The sequence below is a fragment of the Liolophura sinensis genome, chromosome 10 (genome assembly GCF_032854445.1).
Source record: "Liolophura sinensis isolate JHLJ2023 chromosome 10, CUHK_Ljap_v2, whole genome shotgun sequence".
Classification (NCBI taxonomy): domain Eukaryota; kingdom Metazoa; phylum Mollusca; class Polyplacophora; order Chitonida; family Chitonidae; genus Liolophura; species Liolophura sinensis.
Genome location: NC_088304.1, coordinates 22,323,404 through 22,345,063, shown reverse-complemented (window position 1 = coordinate 22,345,063; position 21,660 = coordinate 22,323,404). Strand labels below are relative to the sequence as shown.

Genomic DNA, 21,660 nt, shown 5'->3' with positions numbered 1-21,660 from the left:
CCCCATTATTTTATTTCAGTGGATTAACTCTAAACAGGTCATGTCTCATGTTGGAGGTCACTTACCCTTTGAAGCACAGGTGAATTCTTACGTCAATTTCAAGGAGCCTAATCTGATAACAGTGGCTGTGAACAACACCCTGACCCCTACCACGCTACCACCTGGGACTATAAAGTATCAAAATGACCCAAATAGGTAATCTGATTGTTGACATTCAAGACTTTTCTGAACTGTGTATTCTTGTAAGCTACAGGTACACGTGTGTATTGTGTTTGCACCCTAAAAAAAATATCTGCAGGCTGATTCTCCAAAGCCATTTCTGACTTAAGCCAAAAATTGTTAATCTGTCCACATTTAAATGCTTAGTTTTTGGAGGTGTAGTTTCCAGGGTCGAGAAATAAGCTGTAAAATGCTGTGTCAGAATTGGCTTGATGGAATCAACCCCTGATTCTAGACTAAAATCAGAATAATGTTTTAGAAGTAAGAAATACATTCATGCAATAAAAATAACTTTATTTGAATGTATAATTGACAGTGACGTGGTCCCATGTAGTGTTAGGCTGTCAAAAGGCTGCCTGAGGTTTCCCTGCGGTTTGCTTGTGCTTTCTCTGTGGTTTTCCTGTGCTTTGCTTGTGGTGAGCTTAACTCTTGAGTGATAGTGAATTGGCTGTGGAATGGCAAGGAAGGTTAACTGCATGGTCATCATTATCCACAGACCATTGCAGAAACTCGAAATGCAAACCAGATATAGGTTGGAATGGTAGTGGAACAGAAATGAGATGCTAGAAGGGTGCATTTTCAGTCACAAAAAATGTCAGTCACAATTAATTAAGTCAGTAGTCTATTAAGGCCAAACATGGAAAACGGCTGGTTAAAGAGCTGCTTTGGTGTTAAAACATCTGTGTCTTAGCAGCAGTGTGAATTGATAAAGTTGTTGATAGTCTGAATTGCTTTCATAAATTGTGGAAATATTGCAGTGAATTAAAACCGATATTGTACATTTCGTCAGAGTATACGGAAACAAAATATTTCTGTCTCTTCCACTTTGCCTGGTTTGTGGTTCGTCACCCATGAACACATGACGTCATCAGTGACGTATATCTACAAAATACTCTGTCCTTTTAAACACTCTCGACGTCATCCAGCATAAATGCCTTACTCAACGTCACATCTGCCTGATTCGATGTCATACAGGGAATATCTTGTCACTTCAGGAAAATTTTACGGAACATAGCTGAAGGTTTTGTTTCCAAGGAATCTTCAGTTGTATGGGTTAAATGAGTGTTATTCATCAAAACCCTATTTCTTTCATATCATTGTAATATTTCTACGCAATTTGTATTTTGACCAAAGTGGCGCTTTAGAGTTATCATGCAATTGATTATGAATTTTGTGGATGGTCTTCTTGATGACTCGTGTAGATGGTCTTCTTGATGCATGTGGATGGTCTTCTTGATGACTCCTGTGTATGGCCTGCTGCATGATTCATGTGAATGGTCTGCTACATGAGTCATGTGGATGGTCTTCTTGATGACTCATGTGGATGGTCTGCTGCATATGAGTGGTCTGCTACATGACTCATGTGGATGGTCTGCTGCAAGACCTATGTGAGTGGTCTGCTACATGACTCATGTGAATGGTCTGCTACATGAGTCATGTGGATGGTCTTCTTGATGACTCATGTGGATGGTCTGCTGCATGTGAGTGGTCTGCTACATGACTCATGTGGATGGTCTGCTACATGACTCATGTGGATGGTCTGCTACATGACTCATGTGAATGGTCTGCTTCATGACTCATGTGAGTGGTCTGCTACATGACTCATGTGGATGGTTTGCTGCATGACTCATGTGAATGGTCTGCTACATGACTCATGTGGATGGTCTGCTTCATGACTCATGTGAATGGTCTGCTACATGACTCATGTGAATGGTCTGCTACATGACTCATGTGGATGGTCTGCTACATGACTCATGTGGATGGTCTGCTTCATGACTCATGTGGATGGTCTGCTACATGACTCATGTGAATGGTCTGCTACATGACTCATGTGGATGGTCTGCTACATGACTCATGTGGATGGTCTGAGTGGATTACTGTGTTTCTTGCAGAGGATGAATTCTTCTCAACCTTGAATGGTTTGTTTAACATTCCATACAGTCTTCCCTTGAGTGTAATCTTTTGTTTCACCCTCATGATTGTTTCATTATCTACCTGTTGATATCAAACAATAATTTCAAAAAAAATTGCATTAATTTAAAGCAGGTTATTTTGTCTCTGCCCCACCTTAGGTATCCACCTGGCTACTTTGTGCAGAATTTACAGTTTGATTTCTTTAACTATGCGGGGATTCACCGGTCAGTCCGTGTCTATGCCACACCTAACAACTATGTTGACGACATCACCATAACAACTACAGTATCTGGAGCCAATGGTAGGGAATGTTTGTTATTGGTTCATTATTTAGTAAGGACACATCGATTAAAATTTTTTTATGGGCAGGATAAATCTGTTTGCAAGTGTACAAAAATTAAAAAAAACTTGTAGATGGTGGGAAATGTGGACTGCCTAAGCAACATTTCCTGTTGAAGACATGTTTACAGGACAGGAAAAATTAAGATTGGACAAGATGAAAACTTAAGATGGATTGTTAATTTTTTTTTCTGTTCCATTTATAGATTTGTTTATTGTCGCCTGAACCCAATTTTATTTGTTAATTAGAAGAAATGATTTGATTTACACTGTATTTATGCTCGTTCAATGGTTTAATGTGAATTTCAACATGTCATGTGATGGTGTCCGGTGTCTCCTTGTAGCTGATCAACTGGTCAGAGAACACAAATATCTACATTCTAGAGGAATGATTTTGAGGTCTCAGGTTCAAACCTACCTCCTGTCAGTTGGGTATTGACCTTGAGTCCGGTATTCATAGGGTGTGAGGAGGTGGAGCTTTTTTGCCAGGTCTTTACCAGGTTTTATCAAGGAGAAGTCTCACTACCAGACATTTAACAGGAATATTCTTCAGCATATCAGAAAGCACCATTTGCATTTACAAATAAAATTTTAATACTGGTTTTATTCTGGTTTTCAGGAATGGTCAGCTACACTGTTGTCCCAGCTGCAGCTTCCGGAGCCACAGTTGCAGTGGTGATAGAAGACGCTAACAGTCAGCAAGTCGCCTCAGGGTCTGGTGTTTCGGGCCAGTTGACAGTGTCCAATGCTAAACTCTGGTGGCCGTACACCATGAGCTCCACTCCAGCCTATCTGTACACATTCAAGGTATTTCTTGGTATAGTTTTAATTGTTTTACTTTTTTTGTTAGATTTGTAAATTTTTGAAATGAATTTCTATCAATGCGTTAAAATGACGCGTTACTGGAAGTTATCGATGGATTTTGTTTATCTAATATTTGCCACACACTTGTAGTTTTGTCAATGATGAATTTTTTTTATATAACGTATCTACTACAGTTAAAGGAGAAGAAAACATAAAAATGATAACAAAATCAGATGAAAGCTCGTAAAAACCTGTTTGCAAATATGGTCTTTAATATTTTATTGGATTTGTATTTTTCATGAGAAAAGGGTATTTGAAAATGTTTTTGTATGGTGGGTTTTTGGGACCAACTTGTGGTATTTATTATTGTTGCATAATAATTTTCTAATTAAGGATGTGATGCTTTTATAAGAAATTTATTTGAATGTAAATTTGTTCTTTGTATCGAAACATAAGCATTTAACCTAAATTATATATGAAATATATACTAAATATTTAAAATAAAAGATATATAACATGTAACCTCAATTTGGAACATAAATATGATCCAAATTGAGGTTTAATACATTTGTTAGCTGAAAAGAACAAATTCTAGTGCAAAAGTATTTATTAAACCTTAAATTTAATAAGTATTTAACAATGAAAAATGATTAATGTGCACATATATGGATTAAAAAAAAACATTTTTTTTTAAAAGTTTAAAAGAAAAAGCAAAATGTAATTTGGTACCATTTTTAAAGGTCTCTCCTATGTTGGCAGGTCACCCTTACCTCTGGCAGTGACAGAGATATTTACAGACTGCCTTTTGGGATCAGGACAGTGAGCGTCACCTCAAAACAACTGCTGATCAATGGGAAGCCATTCTACTGTCATGGCGTGGCCAAGCATGAAGATTCTGATGTGAGTTGTGTTGGCTAACAGTTTGGATGAGAAGAAACTGCAGTGTGGACAAAGTCGTGTGATGTGCTCGGGAGCACATACATTGCTACTCCGGGTTGGGTCATATGAAAGAGTTGGCACTTGTTGCTGCCTTGTGTGGCGCTCAGCACTGTAAGGTTAGAACAAGGGAACAAGACTGGTTGGTCTGGTGTCAGTATAATGTGACTGGATAGGGTGTCATGTCTGGTGTCTTCAGCATGATACTTCAGTATTGGCAGCACTTTATCGGCTTGCCCTCTTACAACAAGACTTCTCGGCATCATATGGCAGAAAAGTAAACAAATGTACATAGAGTGCTAGTTTTTAGTACATGAGCTGTCAGAATAAAATCGTACGTGTAACAGAGGTAAATTGACAAGAGGCAAGATTTCATCAGTAAAATATGCCACCATTTGCCAGTTATCACACTGTCGTCACTGCTCTGTAATGTAATGTTTTATGTCTTTTTTTTTTTTTTGACATCCCACACCATGAACTACATGTATTTTAAATCAGGCCATTAGCAGATTCGATACACACATATCAGTCACATTATTTTCACCTCAGAACTAAAGTGAAAGTAATTATTTTATTATATTGAAAGTCAGATCTATGTAGATGATGTAGCCACTATCAAACTCCAGAAAAAAACATTGAAGAACAATGTCATGCTCTGCTTTTTTGTCATAAGTGAGGTTTATTTTTTTTTCTGTTTGCCAGATTCGTGGAAAGGGCTTGGATTTTGCCCTCATTGCCAAAGACTTCAACATGCTGAAATGGTTAGGTGCTAACTGCTTCAGGACATCTCATTATCCATATGCTGAGGAGATCTTGGATCAGGCAGATCGTCAAGGTGTGGCCATTATAGATGAGAGTCCAGGTGTAGGCATAACACAGTGAGTAGTGTCACCATAACACAGTGGGTAGTGTCAGCATAACACAGGGAGTAGCATCAGCATAACACAGTGAGTGGCGTCAGTATAAACACAGTGAGTAGCATCAGCATAACACAGTGAGTGGCGTCAGTATAAACACAGTGAGTAGCATCACCATAACACAGTGAGTGGCGTCGGTATAAACACAGTGAGTGGCATCAGCATAACACAGTTGGTGGCGTCAGCATAAAACAGTGAGTGGCATCAGCATAACGCATTGAGTGAGCATAACACTGTGAGTACTGTCAGCATAAACACAGTGAGTGGCGTCAGCATAACACAGTCAGTAGTGTCGGCATAACGCAGTGAGTACCATCAGCATAGCACAGTGAGTAGCGTCAGCATAACACATTGAGTAACTTCAGCACAACACAGTGAGTGGCATCAGCATAATACAGTAAGTGAGCATAGCACAGTGAGTGGCGTCAGCATAGCACAGTGAATGGCATCAGGGTGGTGTCAGCATGACAGTAAGTGGCGTCAAAGTGGCGTCAGCATAACACAATGAGTGACGTCAGCATAGCGCAGTGAGTGGCATCAGTAAAGCGCAGTGAGTGGCGTTGTCAGCATAGTACAGTGAGTGGCGTTGTCAGCATAGCGCAGTGAGTGGTATCAGCATAGCGCAGTGAGTGCCATTGTCAGCATAGCAGAGTGAGTAGTATCGTCAGCATAGTGCAGTGAGTGGCCTCAGAATAACGCAGTGAGTGGCCTCAGCATAGTGCAGTTAGGGGCGTCAGCATAGCGCATTGAGTGGCTTCAGCATATTGCAGTGAGTGGCGTCTGTATAGCACAGTGAGTGGCATCAGCATAGTGCAGTGAGAGGGGTCTGTATAGCACACTGAGTGGCGTCAGCATAGCGCAGTAAGTGGGGTCTGCATAGCTCAGTGAGTGGCCTCGTCAGCATAGCACAGTGAGTGGCGTCAGTATAACGCGGTGAGTGGCGTCAGCATAGCGCAGTTAGAGGCGTCAGCATTGAGTGGCTTCAGCATATCGCAGTGAGTGGCGTCTGTATAGCACAGTGAGTGGCCTCAGCATAGTGCAGTAAGAGGGGTCTGTATAGCACAGTAAGTGGCGTCAGCATTTTGCAGTAAGTGGGGTCTGTATAGCACAGTGAGTGGCGTCAGCATAGGACAGTTAGTGGGGTCTGTATAGCACAGTGAGTGGCTTCAGCATATCGCAGTGAGTGGCGTCTGTATAGCACAGTGAGTGGCGTCAGCATAGTGCAGTAAGTGAGGTCTGTATAGCACAGTGAGTGGCGTCAGCATAGTGCAGTAAGTGGGGTCTGTATAGCACAGTGAGTGGCTTCGGCATATCGCAGTGAGTGGCGTCTGTATAGCACAGTGAGTGGCGTCAGTATAGTGCAGTAAGTAGGGTCTGTATAGCACAGTGAGTGGCGTCAGCGTAGTGCAGTAAGTGGGGTCTGTATAGCACAGTGAGTGGTGTCAGCGTAGTGCAGTAAGTGGGGTCTGTATAGCACAGTGAGTGGCGTCAGCATAGTGCAGTAAGTGGGGTCTGTATAGCACACTGAGTGGCGTCAGCATAGCGCAGTAAGTGGGGTCTGCATAGCTCAGTGAGTGGCCTCGTCAGCATAGCACAGTGAGTGGCGTCAGTATAACGCGGTGAGTGGCGTCAGCATAGCGCAGTTAGAGGCGTCAGCATAGCGCATTGAGTGGCTTCAGCATATCGCAGTGAGTGGCGTCTGTATAGCACAGTGAGTGGCCTCAGCATAGTGCAGTAAGAGGGGTCTGTATAGCACACTGAGTGGCGTCAGCATTTTGCAGTAAGTGGGGTCTGTATAGCACAGTGAGTGGCTTCAGCATATCGCAGTGAGTGGCGTCTGTATAGCACAGTGAGTGGCGTCAGTATAGTGCAGTAAGTGGGGTCTGTATAGCACAGTGAGTGGCCTCAGCATAGTGCAGTAAGTGGGGTCTGTATAGCACAGTGAGTGGCTTCGGCATATCGCAATGAGTGGCGTCTGTATAGCACAGTGAGTGGCGTCAGCATAGTGCAGTAAGTGGGGTCTGTATAGCACAGTGAGTGGCGTCAGCATTTTGCAGTAAGTGGGGTCTGTATAGCACAGTGAGTGGCTTCGGCATATCACAGTGAGTGGCGTCTGTATAGCACAGTGAGTGGCGTCAGCATAGTGCAGTAAGTGGGGTCTGTATAGCACAGTGAGTGGCGTCAGCATTTTGCAGTAAGTGGGGTCTGTATAGCACAGTGAGTGGCTTCAGCATATAGCAGTGAGTGGCGTCTGTATAGCACAGTGAGTGGCGTCAGCATAGTGCAGTAAGTGGGGTCTGTATAGCACAGTGAGTGGCGTCAGCATAGTGCAGTAAGTGGGGTCTGTATAGCACAGTGAGTGGCTTCGGCATATCGCAGTGAGTGGCGTCTGTATAGCACAGTGAGTGGCGTCAGCATAGTGCAGTAAGTAGGGTCTGTATAGCACAGTGAGTGGCGTCAGCATAGTGCAGTAAGTGGGGTCTGTATAGCACAGTGAGTGGCGTCAGCATAGTGCAGTAAGTGGGGTCTGTATAGCACAGTGAGTGGCGTCAGCATAGTGCAGTAAGTGGGGTCTGTATAGCACAGTGAGTGGCGTCAGCATAGGACAGTTAGTGGGGTCTGTATAGCACAGTGAGTGGCGTCAGCATAGTGCAGTAAGTGGGGTCTGTATAGCACAGTGAGTGGCCTCAGCATAGTGCAGTAAGTGGGGTCTGTATAGCACAGTGAGTGGCCTCAGCATAGTGCAGTAAGTGGGGTCTGTATAGCACAGTGAGTGGCGTCAGCATAGTGCAGTAAGTGGGGTCTGTATAGCACAGTGAGTGGCGTCAGCATAGGACAGTTAGTGGGGTCTGTATAGCACAGTGAGTGGTGTCAGCATAGTGCAGTTAGTAATGTTCTGAAAGTTTTAAATAGGCTATTGTGAAAATTCCTCTGTTGTATGCATTGTTTACTAAACGTTTTGCAGAGATGACAACTTCAGTAACGCGTCTCTTGCGCATCACCTTGAGGTCATGGAGGAACTGGTGCGACGTGACAAAAACCGTCCCGCTGTGATCATCTGGTCTGTGGCCAATGAACCAGCCTCTAACAAGCCCATCGCAGGACCGTACTTCAAGTAAGTACAGTGATTCCAACTTTATTTTGTGATTTACGAGCAAGCCGACGCTAAAAATCCAAAAATGGAATAAAAATAAAACTGGAAATCCACCTTTTTATTTTGTCTCATCATGATATTTTTATGAATGTCCTGTTTTTCAAAGCATTCCAATCAGGTAAATTTGTCTTTAACCGGACAAAATTGCTGAAACAGTCCATGTTACTCATAAATTATATCATTTTTAAGTTTTATTTTTATACCCTCCGCTGACTTTGGAAGATTTAGTCTGTTCGTAAAACAACAGTTTAAATTGATGTGGCCTAAATGTAACTATGGTAACACTTGCTATTAAAAAAAGAGCTGTTCCACAATTATATGTGTGTTTGAGGTAAACCAATAGGAAAGAAACTCTGAAACATAGGTTTCATGCTCTTGATATTTTTAATATTCCGAACATATCTGATCTGATTTTGATAAGAATAGAATGAATGTTTTATTTGAATGAATAGTCTTATATGGCCAGTATTATGGTGAGAGCGAACTGAGCAGAGCCTGGGATAAACCCACAACCATGAGCAGGTTGCTGGCTGACCTTTCCACTAGAGGAACTCAGCATGAGCTGGACTTGAACTTGTAGAAACTGCTTTGATGGTGAGAGGCTCCTAGGTCATTGTGCGGCGCTACCACTCTAAAAGCAGGCGGCCATGAAAACTACGATTGTTTTAAATGACATAGCTCATAGCGCCTTTGAGACTGTTGATAGGCTGGCAGCTCTTTGCACATTTTATACTGTAGGTTACTTACAAAGTGTGATATATGTTTCCTTGAATTATTTATTTATGTATTTATTTGAATTGGAGTTTTACGCCTTGCTCCAGAATATTTCACTTATTTGTTTTCAGCATTATAGCGGAAGGAAACCGAGCAGAGCCTGGGGGAAACCCATGACCATCTGCAGAACGATCACTTGATAAATGCTGACATTGAGCGTATGCACCCAATATATGAAGGTTCTTTCCTTTTGGTATAAACACAGTCATTGTCACATGGTATAAGGTTTGAAACCCAGGTCACACTTCCACAAATCTTTTGGGAATCAAATTATTCTGGATTTTGTAATTCTTCTTATAACCATGTGGCCTAATTATCGTAACATTTATGTGATAACAGCAGAATCAGTTAATTAACCCACGTCTCTAACAATAAAGCTATAGATTGTAACACTCACAAACTGTCGTGCAACACAATATTGCATAGGCTATGCTTTATTTTCTTCTGTGAGCTGAAAGAAATTAGTTATACCAATATTAAAACTAGAGCTTTTCAGCAAAGTCAATCTTGTAGGCTATATTCTCTGTTTTCTTCTTTGAGCTTAAAGAATATTCTTTATAAAAATATTGATACTTTTTCTTTTCAGCAAAATCATTTTTACATGTATAATGGCTGAAGCTCTGTTTTCTTGTGTGAGCTGGAGGAAATTTTTCATACAAATACAAATAAAACTTTTCAGCAAAGTCAATCATATTTCAGTTATCTTGAAATGGTCACTTTCACTGGCTTGTTGATTGAATAATTATGACACATGAAATGATTTATTATTTTCATCAAGACCTACGTGTACACTTTAGATATTAATGATGCCTTGAACATGACTTGTACTATTGTATTAGTTATGCATAATTTCTGTAGATTGTTGTTGCAGAAAACAAAAAGACTTGACTCCACACGACTACTCACTGTTGTACTTTCTGGACGTCATATTTGGAAGAACCGCACAAAGCAAGTTGTAAGTTGGGACAAGTGGCTATATTATCATCAGTTTTGCATGCGTTGTGAAATTAATGTTGCATTTTGTTCAGAAATTTTTTCAAGTCCCACATTTAATTAGATTCCAGCTGATCCAGCCGCCACATACACGTAGGATCACTGAAGACTCTTTTGTGAAGTTTGATCCATTTCCCGTAACAAGTGTTGACATAAAAACTTTCAAAAAGTCAAGCAGAGTTAAAATTAAAATCTTTACTCTTGATATTTTAAAATTTGTACACCGATTCTTTACTGCAGAACAGTGTGCCAACTGCAATTTGGGTTCCTTCCTGTTCTAAGTTTGGCTTTGTAACAACTTACCATTTATAACTGAAGTCATAAAGTTCGCTTGATACTGTAAATATTGTGTTTTGTGAGTTTGTTTTTGATTCTTTGTTTTTGGTTTGAAAATAGCTGCCTCTGCATGCTGTGAGAAAAACTAATAAGAACATTTTGATGTTGAATTATAGAATACAGTTTAATACACCTAAGTGCACTTCATGCCTGGATTCAGTAGTAGTAAAATTGCTCCCGTAACCAGGAAACCAGCCTCAAATAGCTAGACCTTGTACAAATGCTAACCACTGCATGGTGCAAGACAAAAATTACACCAGTTATATAGAAACTGAAATTTGTTCATCTACTTTTAAGCATTTTAATCCCTGAAATCACAAGATAAAATGGTGAATGGTTTGGAATTAACATCTTGCATGTATTTCCCCTTAGTACTGTACATTTTGTACACACACCTATATGTATACATTCAGTTTTCACTCTCCGCTAGTAAAATTATGTTCAGTTCAATGGAATGTCTCCTGCTTTTAAATGTATTAATCAACCCACACAAACAGTTCAACAAAACTTTTTTATGAATTAATACATGGTGTCATAAATCATCAAGCATGGATTGGCTACTGTCTGACCTTTACACTTTACATTATGTCATGAATCATCAAGCATGGATTGGCTATTGTCTGACCTTTACACTTTACATGATGTCATGAATCATCATGCATGGATTGGCTACTGTCTGACCTTTACATTTTACATGATGTCATGAATCATCAAGCATGGATTGGCTACTGTCTGACCTTTACATTTTACATGATGTCATGAATCATCATGCATGGATTGGCTACTGTCTGACCTTTACGCTTTACATGAAATTATGAATATTCATGAAGAATCAAGTATGGATTGGCTGCTTATCTTTACATTATGCATGTATCGTGTCATGAATATTCATGGACTATGTTTTCCATGCAGGGCTGTCATTGGCCACACAAGGAGCCTTGACCCAACCAGACCTGTTGTGTTTGTTAGTGATAAGAGCTACAGCAGTGACTAGGTCCTCACAGAATCCTCACTGAGGTTAGTGCAAGAAAAGTACTCCCTTGAATCCAACATTTTTTCTGTTCCTATGATTGTAATGCAGTCTTGCAATGCACAGCACATTTGCTAATGTGCTTTAATTGCACAGCACAGTTTCTATGCAATGTAGAGGACATCATTCATGTTCCACTGCCTTGACTATCACAGCCTGTGCAATGTTCAGGACACCAAGCTTGTGACCCATGTATGTAACATTTGAACCTAAATGGCCTCATTGGTTACAGATGCCATTTTGGAGGCTCTATACTCCCCACCTTTGACAGCCTTAAAGACCCTACCTTTTCCAATGTCTTGTCAATTGTTTTCCAGTGTACCAGCTTTTCTTAGGACATGACCATCTGGTAAAATCCATGGGCCAGGGCCATGTCATTTCACAGTCTACAATGTTTAGACATCTTGAGAACCCAGGATTGTCTGGATCAAATGGCTAGATGTAAGTCACTCTCACATTGTTCCATACCTGAATATTAAAATACATACATTTTGTTAGTTTGGGTTCATACAGATATTCCAGGTACCATGGGTACAAAGGCCAGGATGTACCTGTGGCTGAAGCTGATAATCTTGGTTCATACAGATATTCCAGGTACCATGGGTACAAAGGTCAGTGTGTAGCTGTGGCTGAAGCTGATAGTGTGGGTTCATAACAGATATTCCAGGTACCATGGGTCCAAAGGTCAGGATATAGCTGTGGCTGAAGCTGATAGTCTGGGTTCATACAGATATTCCAGGTACCATAGGTCCAAAGGTCAGGATGTAGCTGTGGCTGAAGCAGATAGTCTGGGTTCATACAGATATTCCAGATACCATGGGTACAAAGGTCAATGTGTACCTGTGGCTGAAGCTGATAGTCTGGGTTTATACAGATATTACAGGGTCCATGGGTGCAAAGGTCAGTGTGTAGCTGTGGCTGAAGCAGATAGCCTGGGTTCATTACAGATATTCCAGGTACCATGGGTACAAAGGTCAGTGTGTACCTGTGGCTGAAGCTGATAGTGTGGGTTCATAACAGATATTCCAGGTACCGTGGGTACAAAGGTCAGGATGTACGAGTAGCTGAAGCAGATAGTCTGGGTTCATACAGATATTCTAGGTACCATGGGCACAAAGGTCAGTGTGTAGCTGTGGCTGAAGGTGATAGTCTGGGTTCATACAGATATTCCAGGTACCATGGGTGCAAAGGTCAGTGTGTACCTGTGGCTGAAGGTGATAGTCTGGGTTCTTACAGATATTCCAGGTACCATGGGCCATTGGTGCCCGAGAGCAGAATACAGAAAGAATTCATTGTCGCAGAACGGATGATCATTCCTACGGTAAACTGAGGTCAGTGGTTTCATGCTGTCTAGCACGAAGCCCCCGTGTTAGCTACATAGGATGGTTTTGTTAAATTTGTGTTTGTTTTCCACACAACAGGACACTTTACCTTTTACACACTTTAATCAACACAGAACACCTTTAACCATGCACAACACAGGACACCTTTCCTTACAATACACATATACAGAACGCCTCACCTTCTACAAAGCAGGACACCATCTTCAACAACACAGGACACTTTAACTTCTACAACACAGAGAACCTATATTTCCTCAACACAGGACTACACATTTACAAGGCACCTCATTTCCCACATCACAGGGCACACAGCACAAGATGCCTCACCTTCCAAAACACAAGACACCTCACCATCCACAACACAAGATGCCTCTCCATCCACAACACAAGAGTCCTCACCATCCACAGCACAAGATGCCTCATCTTCCACAACACAAGAGGCCCCATCTTCCACAACACTGGACACCTTACCTTCACACCTCACACAGGGCACCTGAACTTTCACAACACAAGACATCTCACCTACAACACAGGGCACCTGAACTTTCACAATATAAGACATCTCACCTTCTGCAATGCCAGGCACCTGAACTTTAACAACACAAGACATCACCTTCCACATTACAAGACACCTGACCTTCCACATTATAGGGCACCTCACCTACAACACAGGACACCTAACCTTCCATAGAACAGGACACCTTGCCTTTTACAACACAGGACACCTCACCTTCCACAACACAGGACACCTCACATTCTACAACACAGGACACCTCACCTTCCACAACACAGGACACCTCACATTCTACAATACAGGACACCTCACCTTCCACAACACGGGACACCTCATCTTCTAGAACACAGGACACCTCATCTTCCATATAACAGGACACCTCACATTCTACAACACAGGACACCTCACCTAGAACACAGGACACCTTGCCTTCTACATCACAGAACACCTCATCTTCTAAAACATAGAATACCTCATCTTCCATAGAATAGGACACCTTGCCTTCTACAACACAGGCCACCTCACTTTCCACAACACAGCTCCTGTGATAAATATTTTTTTTCTGACATGCTAGGTCATTTTTGCTATGGCCATGACATGTTTCCATTTCTAATGATAGCCAGTGATAGGCTTTCCTTCCATACCCATGATGCCCATTTCAGTGATGGGTTTCTTTTTCTACCCAGTGATAGACTTTCCCTCCATACCCATGATGCCCATTTCAGTGCTGGGTTTCTTTTTCTACCCAATGATAGGCTTTCCTTCCATACTCATGATGCCCATTTAAGTGATGGGTTTCTTTTTCTACCCAGTGATAGACTTTCCCTCCATACCCATGGTGCCCATTTCAGTGATGGGTTTCTTTTTCTACCCATTGATAGGCTTTCCTTCCATACCCATGATGCCCATTTGAGTGATAGGTTTCTTTTTCTACCCATTGATAGGCTTCCCTTTCATACCTATGATGCCTATTTCAGTGATAAGTTTCCTTTTCTCCCCAGTGATAGGCTTTCCTTCCATACCCATGATGCCCATTTCAGTGATGGGTTTCTTTTTCTCCCCAGTGATAGACTTTCCTTCCATACCCATGATGCCCATTTCAGTGATAGGTTTCTTTTTCTACCCAATGATAGGCTTTCCTTCCATATCCATGATGCCCATTTCAGTGATGGGTTTCTTTTTCTACCCAGTGGTAGGCTTTCCTTCCATATCCATAATGCCCATTTCAGTGATGGGTTTCTTCTTCTACCCAGTGATAGGCTTTCCTTCCATACTCATGATGCCCATTTCAGTGATAGGTTTCTTTTTCTACCCAGTGATAGGCTTTCCTTCCATACTCGTGATGCCCATTTCAGTGATAGGTTTCTTTTTCTACCCAGTGATAGGCTTTCCTTCCATACCCATGATGCCCATCTTTTCATACAAATGATAGGTTTTCTTTTCATGCCCATGATGGTCATTTGAATACTGCACAGAAGGTTCCCATTTCATGCAAACGATGCCCCTTTCAGTGATAAGTTTCCTTGTTATGCAATGATAGATTTTTTCATCATAAACCCATGATGCCCATGTCAGTGCTGTATTGTAGCCTTGCTTTCCATACTTAGTTTCCTTGTCATGCTCTGGATTGCACATGCATGCACTGGCTTTGCTTGGTTACCCTATGTTTTGCACTTTACTCACCTAGCTTTGTTCGCTAAAAGGAGAAGAAAATGATGCTAAATTCATATGAAAGTGTGAAAAGTTATTTGTATATATGATCTTTCATATTTTGGGGGGGATTTTTTGTCGCAGGAGAAAAGGGTATTAGAAAATATGTCTAAATAAATATATAGTATGGTATCTGGAAGGGGGAGGGCAGGGGCGGAGAGTATTTGGGACAATCTCTTCCTATATATTTTCTTTGCATAATGATGTTCTATATAAGGATGTGATGCATGTCTAACAAATGTGTTTGAATGTAAATTTGTTGTTTATATATCCAAACACATACATTTAATCTAAACTATGATAAATGTATTAAAATAGATGAATATGTTAAAAATATAAATATTGTCAAAACCCAGGTTGAGCACATTTGTTGGATGATAAGACTAAATTCTAGTACAAATGTATGTATTAAACCTGTGTTACATCCACATTTATAACATGTACAAAAATAATGTAAGTGTCTTCTTCTCTTTAGAGGAAAATCAGAAAATATTGAAAACCACATATACAACTAACTTTTCACACTCTTTCGTCTGAAGTTTTTTGTAATTTTTATGTACTCTCCACCTAATAGTTACTTTGAACAATACTTTTGCGCTCTTTTTCACTAATTTACACAATATCTGCAGCGTTTAATGATCTTAATATATTGACTGTCAAAAAGCATACATTGTATTAAACTCACATATGTACATATTAATGTGTACTTAAATATTTTTATTTGTGATATTAAGATTTCATTGTTATTAAACGTATCTCTGTCTGAAATACTGTAAAAAGATTTCAGTATTGTTTTACATAGTGAAGAAACATTGACCATCTACTTTAAAAACTTTGATAACTGTAACAAAAATTTTGTGAATGTTCCACATATTTAACATTTTCTGCTTGTGGTCTGTGATCTATTACAGCTTTGCCATAATGTCACATCTCATTATAGGTACTTTACCATACCTTGTTATATTTCAGGCTCAGTATGTTGACATTGTCTGTGTGAACCAGTACTTTGGTTGGTACAGTGATACAGGTCACACAGAGGTCATCGGTCTGCAACTCAGCCATAACTTACATAGCTGGTACCAGAAGTTCAAAAAGCCGATGATTGTTACAGAGTATGGAGCTGACACCATTCCAGGCCTGCATAGGGTAAGCTAACACCAGAACACGACACTGAAGTTTGGATTACCCGAGCTAGCTGACACCTGGCAGTCACAAATGGTCTCACTAGCAGTGTACATTGTTGGTCACCTAGGCCTCTTGAACAGTAAGAGTGGAAGGAATCCACAGATTCCCTGTTCAAATCCAGAATAAATCCTGCATCCAGTGTGTCCTAAAGATTGAAAGACCACTTAACCACAACCCACCCTCTTTTAATGAGCTTTGAGATTAAAAATTCTTATGTTTCTCTGCCAACAGGACCCATCCTTTGTTTTTACTGAGGAGTACCAGCGGGATTTTATGGGGGAATACCACAAGGTATTTGACCAACTGAGAGGAGATTTCTTGGTGGGAGAAATGGTATGGAACTTTGCTGACTTTCTCACAGATCAGGGTAAGGGTTCACCAAGTAAACCTGCATGTACCTGACTGTCACGGTGTTTAACCAGATGAGAGCAGACTTTATGGTGGGAGAGATGGTATGGAACTTTGCTGACTTTCTCACGGATCAAGGTAAGGGTTCACCAGGTAAACCTACATGTACCTAACTGTCAGGGTGTGTAACCAGATGAGAGCAGACTTTATGGTGGGAGAGGTGGTATGGAACTTTGCTTTCTCTCAGATCAAGGTAAGGGTTCACCAGGTAAACCTACATGTACCTGACTGTCAGGGTTCTTAACCAGATGAGAGCAGACTTTATGGTGGGAGAGGTGGTATTGAACTTTGCTGACTTTCTCACACAGGTAAAGGCTCAGCGGATACACCTACTGGATATGTCAACCTCAAGACCAGGTGTCAGATTGAGGTTTATGAGAATGTAACAGGTAAAAGTGAATATCATACTGTTATTAAAAAAGAAAACTGACAAAACACCAACAATATATAAGAGTAAATATTTTTAATATTTTAAACCACAAAATGATGATTTACATGCAACCAGTAATCCTTTGTTTACCTTTCTATATTGTAAAGCGTAAACGACTAGCATCTTTCTGGACCAAAATTGTGACATAAAAGTAGAAAATAAGAGATTTCATTAATATTTTATTAGGTATAACCCGTGTTGTTGGCAACAAGAAGGGTGTGTTGACACGGCAACGCCAGCCAAAGGCCGCAGCATTCCTGTTACGGGAGCGATATTACTACCTCATGAACCAAACTTTGCCAGGCAGTCACTATGGTTACCAATATGGTGGACCTAAGTGCCAAGCTCCAGGTGTCATTATAAATTAAAATTAGTTTTCATATTGGACAGATTAGAAGTTTTCATTGACAGTACTCTTGTCTAGCGGTATATTGAGTTCTGATTAGATTAAATAAGCCATATTTTGACTTGAAAGATGAGAGACGAATTAATTCATGGCAATAAAAAAATGTATTGATAAGTAATAGAAGATAATAGTTTTGCTTGTTTTGTGTAAAGTAAATTTGATATTAGTATACATTTAGTCTTATATCTATGTCTACCAGATTCTTACCACTGCTAGTAAATGATAATCTAAAAGTTGGATAATTTTATTCATGTTCAACACTATGAAGAATTTATAAATGACTGTCTTCCACTCTTACTCTGTATTTTTAAGAATATGAATATGAAATCTTTACTTTTTAAGAAGTTGTGATTTTGTTTAAAATTCTACTTTGACAGTGTTATTTCATGTGTTTAATTCTCCACTTGAGGTTGATAATATACAAGGAACCTTACACTACTGTTCTAAGTACAGTGTGTAATTAATGTTAGCCGTTCTTTTATGCATACTTCGTAAAGATATTCTCTGAGGTTTTTTAATAGTCAGTAAATTCCCCTTTATTGAATCTAGCTCTGATCAAATCTGAACTTCATGAATTCAGAGATTATAAATGAGGACATGGTTGTTTGAATATGGGACATCATTTTGTGAATGCAGGACGTAGTTTTGTCAAAACAGGACTTGGTATAGCGAATATATTACATGATTTTGTGAATACAGGACATGATTTTGTGAGTAAAGGACATTGTTTTGTGAACACAGGACTTGATTTTGTGAATACAGGACACGGTTTTGTGAGTACAGCACCTGATTTTGTCAATGCTGGATGTGATTTTGTGAATACAGGACATTGTTTTATGAATACAGAATATGATGTTGTCAGTACAGTCCTGTCCCTGTACTGGTTAAAAAGAATCTACAACCAGTCAGGCTGGTTGGACATAGTGACAGGTGATCGAATAAATATTTTAAAATGTAAAAACTGAACACTTATTTCTAAATCTGGTTAATTACTGATTAGACTGTAAGTTAGGATAAATTTTGATATATATATATATATTTATTTATATATTCCTGAAACTAATGTGATTTTGAATCATCACACATGTAAGCAATACTATTACAATGCACAGTATTGACATGACATTGGAAGCTATCATCATTGAAAATGGGTATAGAGAATTTTCTGATAATTGTTTATAAATGATTTATCAAAATGGCACAAAAACTGTTCATAAATCTGTGATGCAGATGATTGTTGTTAAAATTTTAATTCAGATTGTTGTTATTAAAAATAGTACAAAACTTTGTTGGTAAGAGTAAGTACAAGAAGATTGTTACTACATGTAGCTTTTGGTAGGAGTTAAATATTAAACCTTGGGGCCTCCGTGGCTCAGTCGGTTAGCGCGCTAGCGCAGCGTAATGAACCAGGAGACTCACCAATGAGGTCGCTGTGAGTTCAAGTCCAGCTCATGCTGGCTTCCTCTCCAGCCGTACGTGGGAAGGTCTGCTAGCAACCTGCGGATGGTTGTGAGTTTCCTCCAACCATAATACTGGCCGCCGTCGTATAAGTGAAATATTCTTGAGTATGGCGTAAAACACCAACCAGATAAATAAATAAATAATAATAAATCTCGGTACCAGGAGTTTTTTCTTATAAAAATTTGTTGTTAAGTATTGTTACTACTGCGTGTAAAAATGGCACAAAAGATCATCAGTAATTTGTGGTCAAAAAGATTGTTATTTAACATGAATATACATCTATGTATAAAGAATTCTTATTAAAATGGGGGGAGGCTTATTTGGTTAGCTTAATGATCCAGTAGCCTCTCACCAATGTGGTTGCTGTGGGTTCAAGTCCAACTCATGCCGACTTCCTCACCGGCCTTATGTGGGAAGGTCTGCCAGCAACCTGCAGATGGTCGTGGGTTCCCTCAGGCCAAACTTATCCCATCATAGTGCTGACCCCCATCATATAAATGAAATATTCTTGAGTACGGCAGAAAACAACAGTTAAGTACATGTAAATAAATTAATACAGTTGTACATGCAGCTCTAAGTTTCTACCCATTTAATAGATTATTGTGACTCCGCTTCTTATTAAATGAAGGGGTTGGTGGGGGGGGGACTCCGTGGTTCAGTTGGTTAGCGCGTTAGCACAGCGTATTTACCCAGAAGTCAGAGTTCAAGTCCAACTCATGCTGACTTCCTCACCGGCCATACGTGAGAAAGTCTGGCTGCAACGTGCAGATGGTCGTTTGTTTTCCCCAGGTTCTTTGCGATTGTATCTTACTAAGACAGCCTACCATTGATCAGTGATCCATGTACATGTAGATGTGGTTTCCGTCCCAATGGACTTCTCTTTATACATGTGACGGGGCCTTCATGGCCTAAGGGTTAGTGGTTAGCTCAATGACACGAGCTTCTCACCAATGCTGTACCCCCCCATTGTACATGTATGTGGGAAGGCCTGCCTGTAATGTGCGGACGGTCATGGGTTTCCTCCTATCATAGTGCTCGCCCTCATCGTGTAAGTGAAATATTCTTGAGTACGGAGTAAAACAGCACCTAAATAAATCAGTTAATACATTTGTACATGAAGCTTTACCGTTTTATGTTCCATTTAAAGGTTATTGTGACAGTGCTCCATTGTCCTCTTTTTAAGCGGTCTGCCAAAAGTACTTGTGACTCAAAAAATTCTTTCTCCAGTCGAGCAACAGTTATATGCAACAAGCACTCTAAACGTACTTAGGTCCAGCTTTTTTGAAAGTTGTAATTTTTTATTTCTGCATACGAGGTGCAAATAGAGTTGTTCACTTGAAAGAAGTTTGTGTTCACGTGATTAATGGAAGATGGTAAACTTTTTAACAAACTTCTTTGCGGTTTACTGTCTATAAGATAATTTGGTTGATGTGTAGGCCTACCCATGATTCAGTTGCTCAGTGTCCGCTACTTTTTCACCAGCTTCACAAGGCAAAATCGCGTGACAGATTATGTAAGTTTCAATTATTCATACAAAGATTAACAGGTGTGTAAGGTTGAATCATGTCATACGTTTTCACCACGATTGGTAGCATGAACATTTTAGCGGGTGTAACCTGAGCAGTTATGTAATGTTTACGTGTACTTTAACAGGTGATCGATTGTGCAGGAACGCACATGGCTGCGGCCTGGCTGTAATGGTTTGCTCTCAGTTGGCAGTACCACATATTGTAGCTCCAATCGGATGTATAACACTGTCTCATCCTTTACATGAGTTGTAAGATAGCGGAACAGTGTTAACAGTTCTTATGAAGTTAAATACTGTACTGAGTAGACTGTACAGTCTAACAGGGTTTGTAACCACGGCAACTTCATGTCTAGACTGTATAAGTTACCTCCCTTGGCTTGAAATTCAATTCTTTACAGTGGAGTACCATTTTGGTCATATGAGTACATGTACAATGTAAAATAAGAAAACGGTAAATTGCTTTAGTTTAGTGTGTTGGCCATTAATACTGATTATTGTCAGTGTAATGCAGACCCATGCATTTTGATAAATAATCAATATAACATGAGTAAGTGCGAAGGTTTGTTAGCAACCTGCGGATGGTCGTGGGTTTCCCCGGGCTCTGCCAAGTTTCCCCCCACCATAATGCTGGCCGCCGTCTTATAAGTGAAATATTCTTGAGTACGGCATGAAACACCAATTAAATAAATAAATAAATAAAGATGACATGTTTGATGTTTGACTTTCTTTCATGAGACACCTGTAGTAAGTTATGCTATTGTGACAACCTTAGGACACATCCCAGTTGAGTCCTGTCAGCAACTATAGGCAGCATTTGGGGTGAGATGGTCACATTGTCTGATTGTAGTCCTGAACCATCATCGTTTATTAGCACCTGCGTGTAGTAGTACATGTGTTGCAATGTTTTCAAACAGCCTTGTACATACATGTACATTCTGTGATTTTATTATCCTGTAAGTTTATTTATATCATAACTCATTCACATGTTGTAATGATGCTGTATAAAAACACGTTATTTGAACCGCCCCGTTAGATAATGGTGATATAGATAAGACAGCATAGGTGTTCATGTAAATACTTCTAGTCAGTTAAGCGTGTTATATTGAGCAAAGTATTGTTTCAGAATAATTGATGTTCTGTTATTCACATGTAATTGCTAATAGCAGCACATTACTCATATTACATGAATACTTATTTCTAGTTCGATACTTCGTTTCTTTGGAAAGTTTACTGTTTCAAGTTAAGAATGTATTTATTTA

General features: G+C 40.1%; 2 protein-coding genes across 3 annotated transcripts in view; one reads left to right on the top strand and one right to left on the bottom strand.

The window, feature by feature from the left end:
- Positions 1 to 17,726, top strand: part of LOC135476543 (beta-glucuronidase-like) — a 20,026-nt gene extending 2,300 nt beyond the window's left edge. The window contains 11 exon segments of the mRNA XM_064756594.1: positions 20 to 195; positions 2,292 to 2,434; positions 3,092 to 3,279; positions 4,036 to 4,176; positions 4,915 to 5,090; positions 8,095 to 8,244; positions 11,299 to 11,380; positions 12,395 to 12,403; positions 15,959 to 16,129; positions 16,400 to 16,535; positions 17,193 to 17,726. Coding sequence (XP_064612664.1) covers positions 20 to 195; positions 2,292 to 2,434; positions 3,092 to 3,279; positions 4,036 to 4,176; positions 4,915 to 5,090; positions 8,095 to 8,244; positions 11,299 to 11,380; positions 12,395 to 12,403; positions 15,959 to 16,129; positions 16,400 to 16,535; positions 17,193 to 17,374 — 1,554 coding nt within the window. The 3' untranslated portion in view covers positions 17,375 to 17,726.
- LOC135476539 (uncharacterized) overlaps positions 1 to 21,660 on the bottom strand; it is a 324,624-nt gene that overhangs the window by 23,830 nt on the left and 279,134 nt on the right. The window lies entirely within an intron of this gene.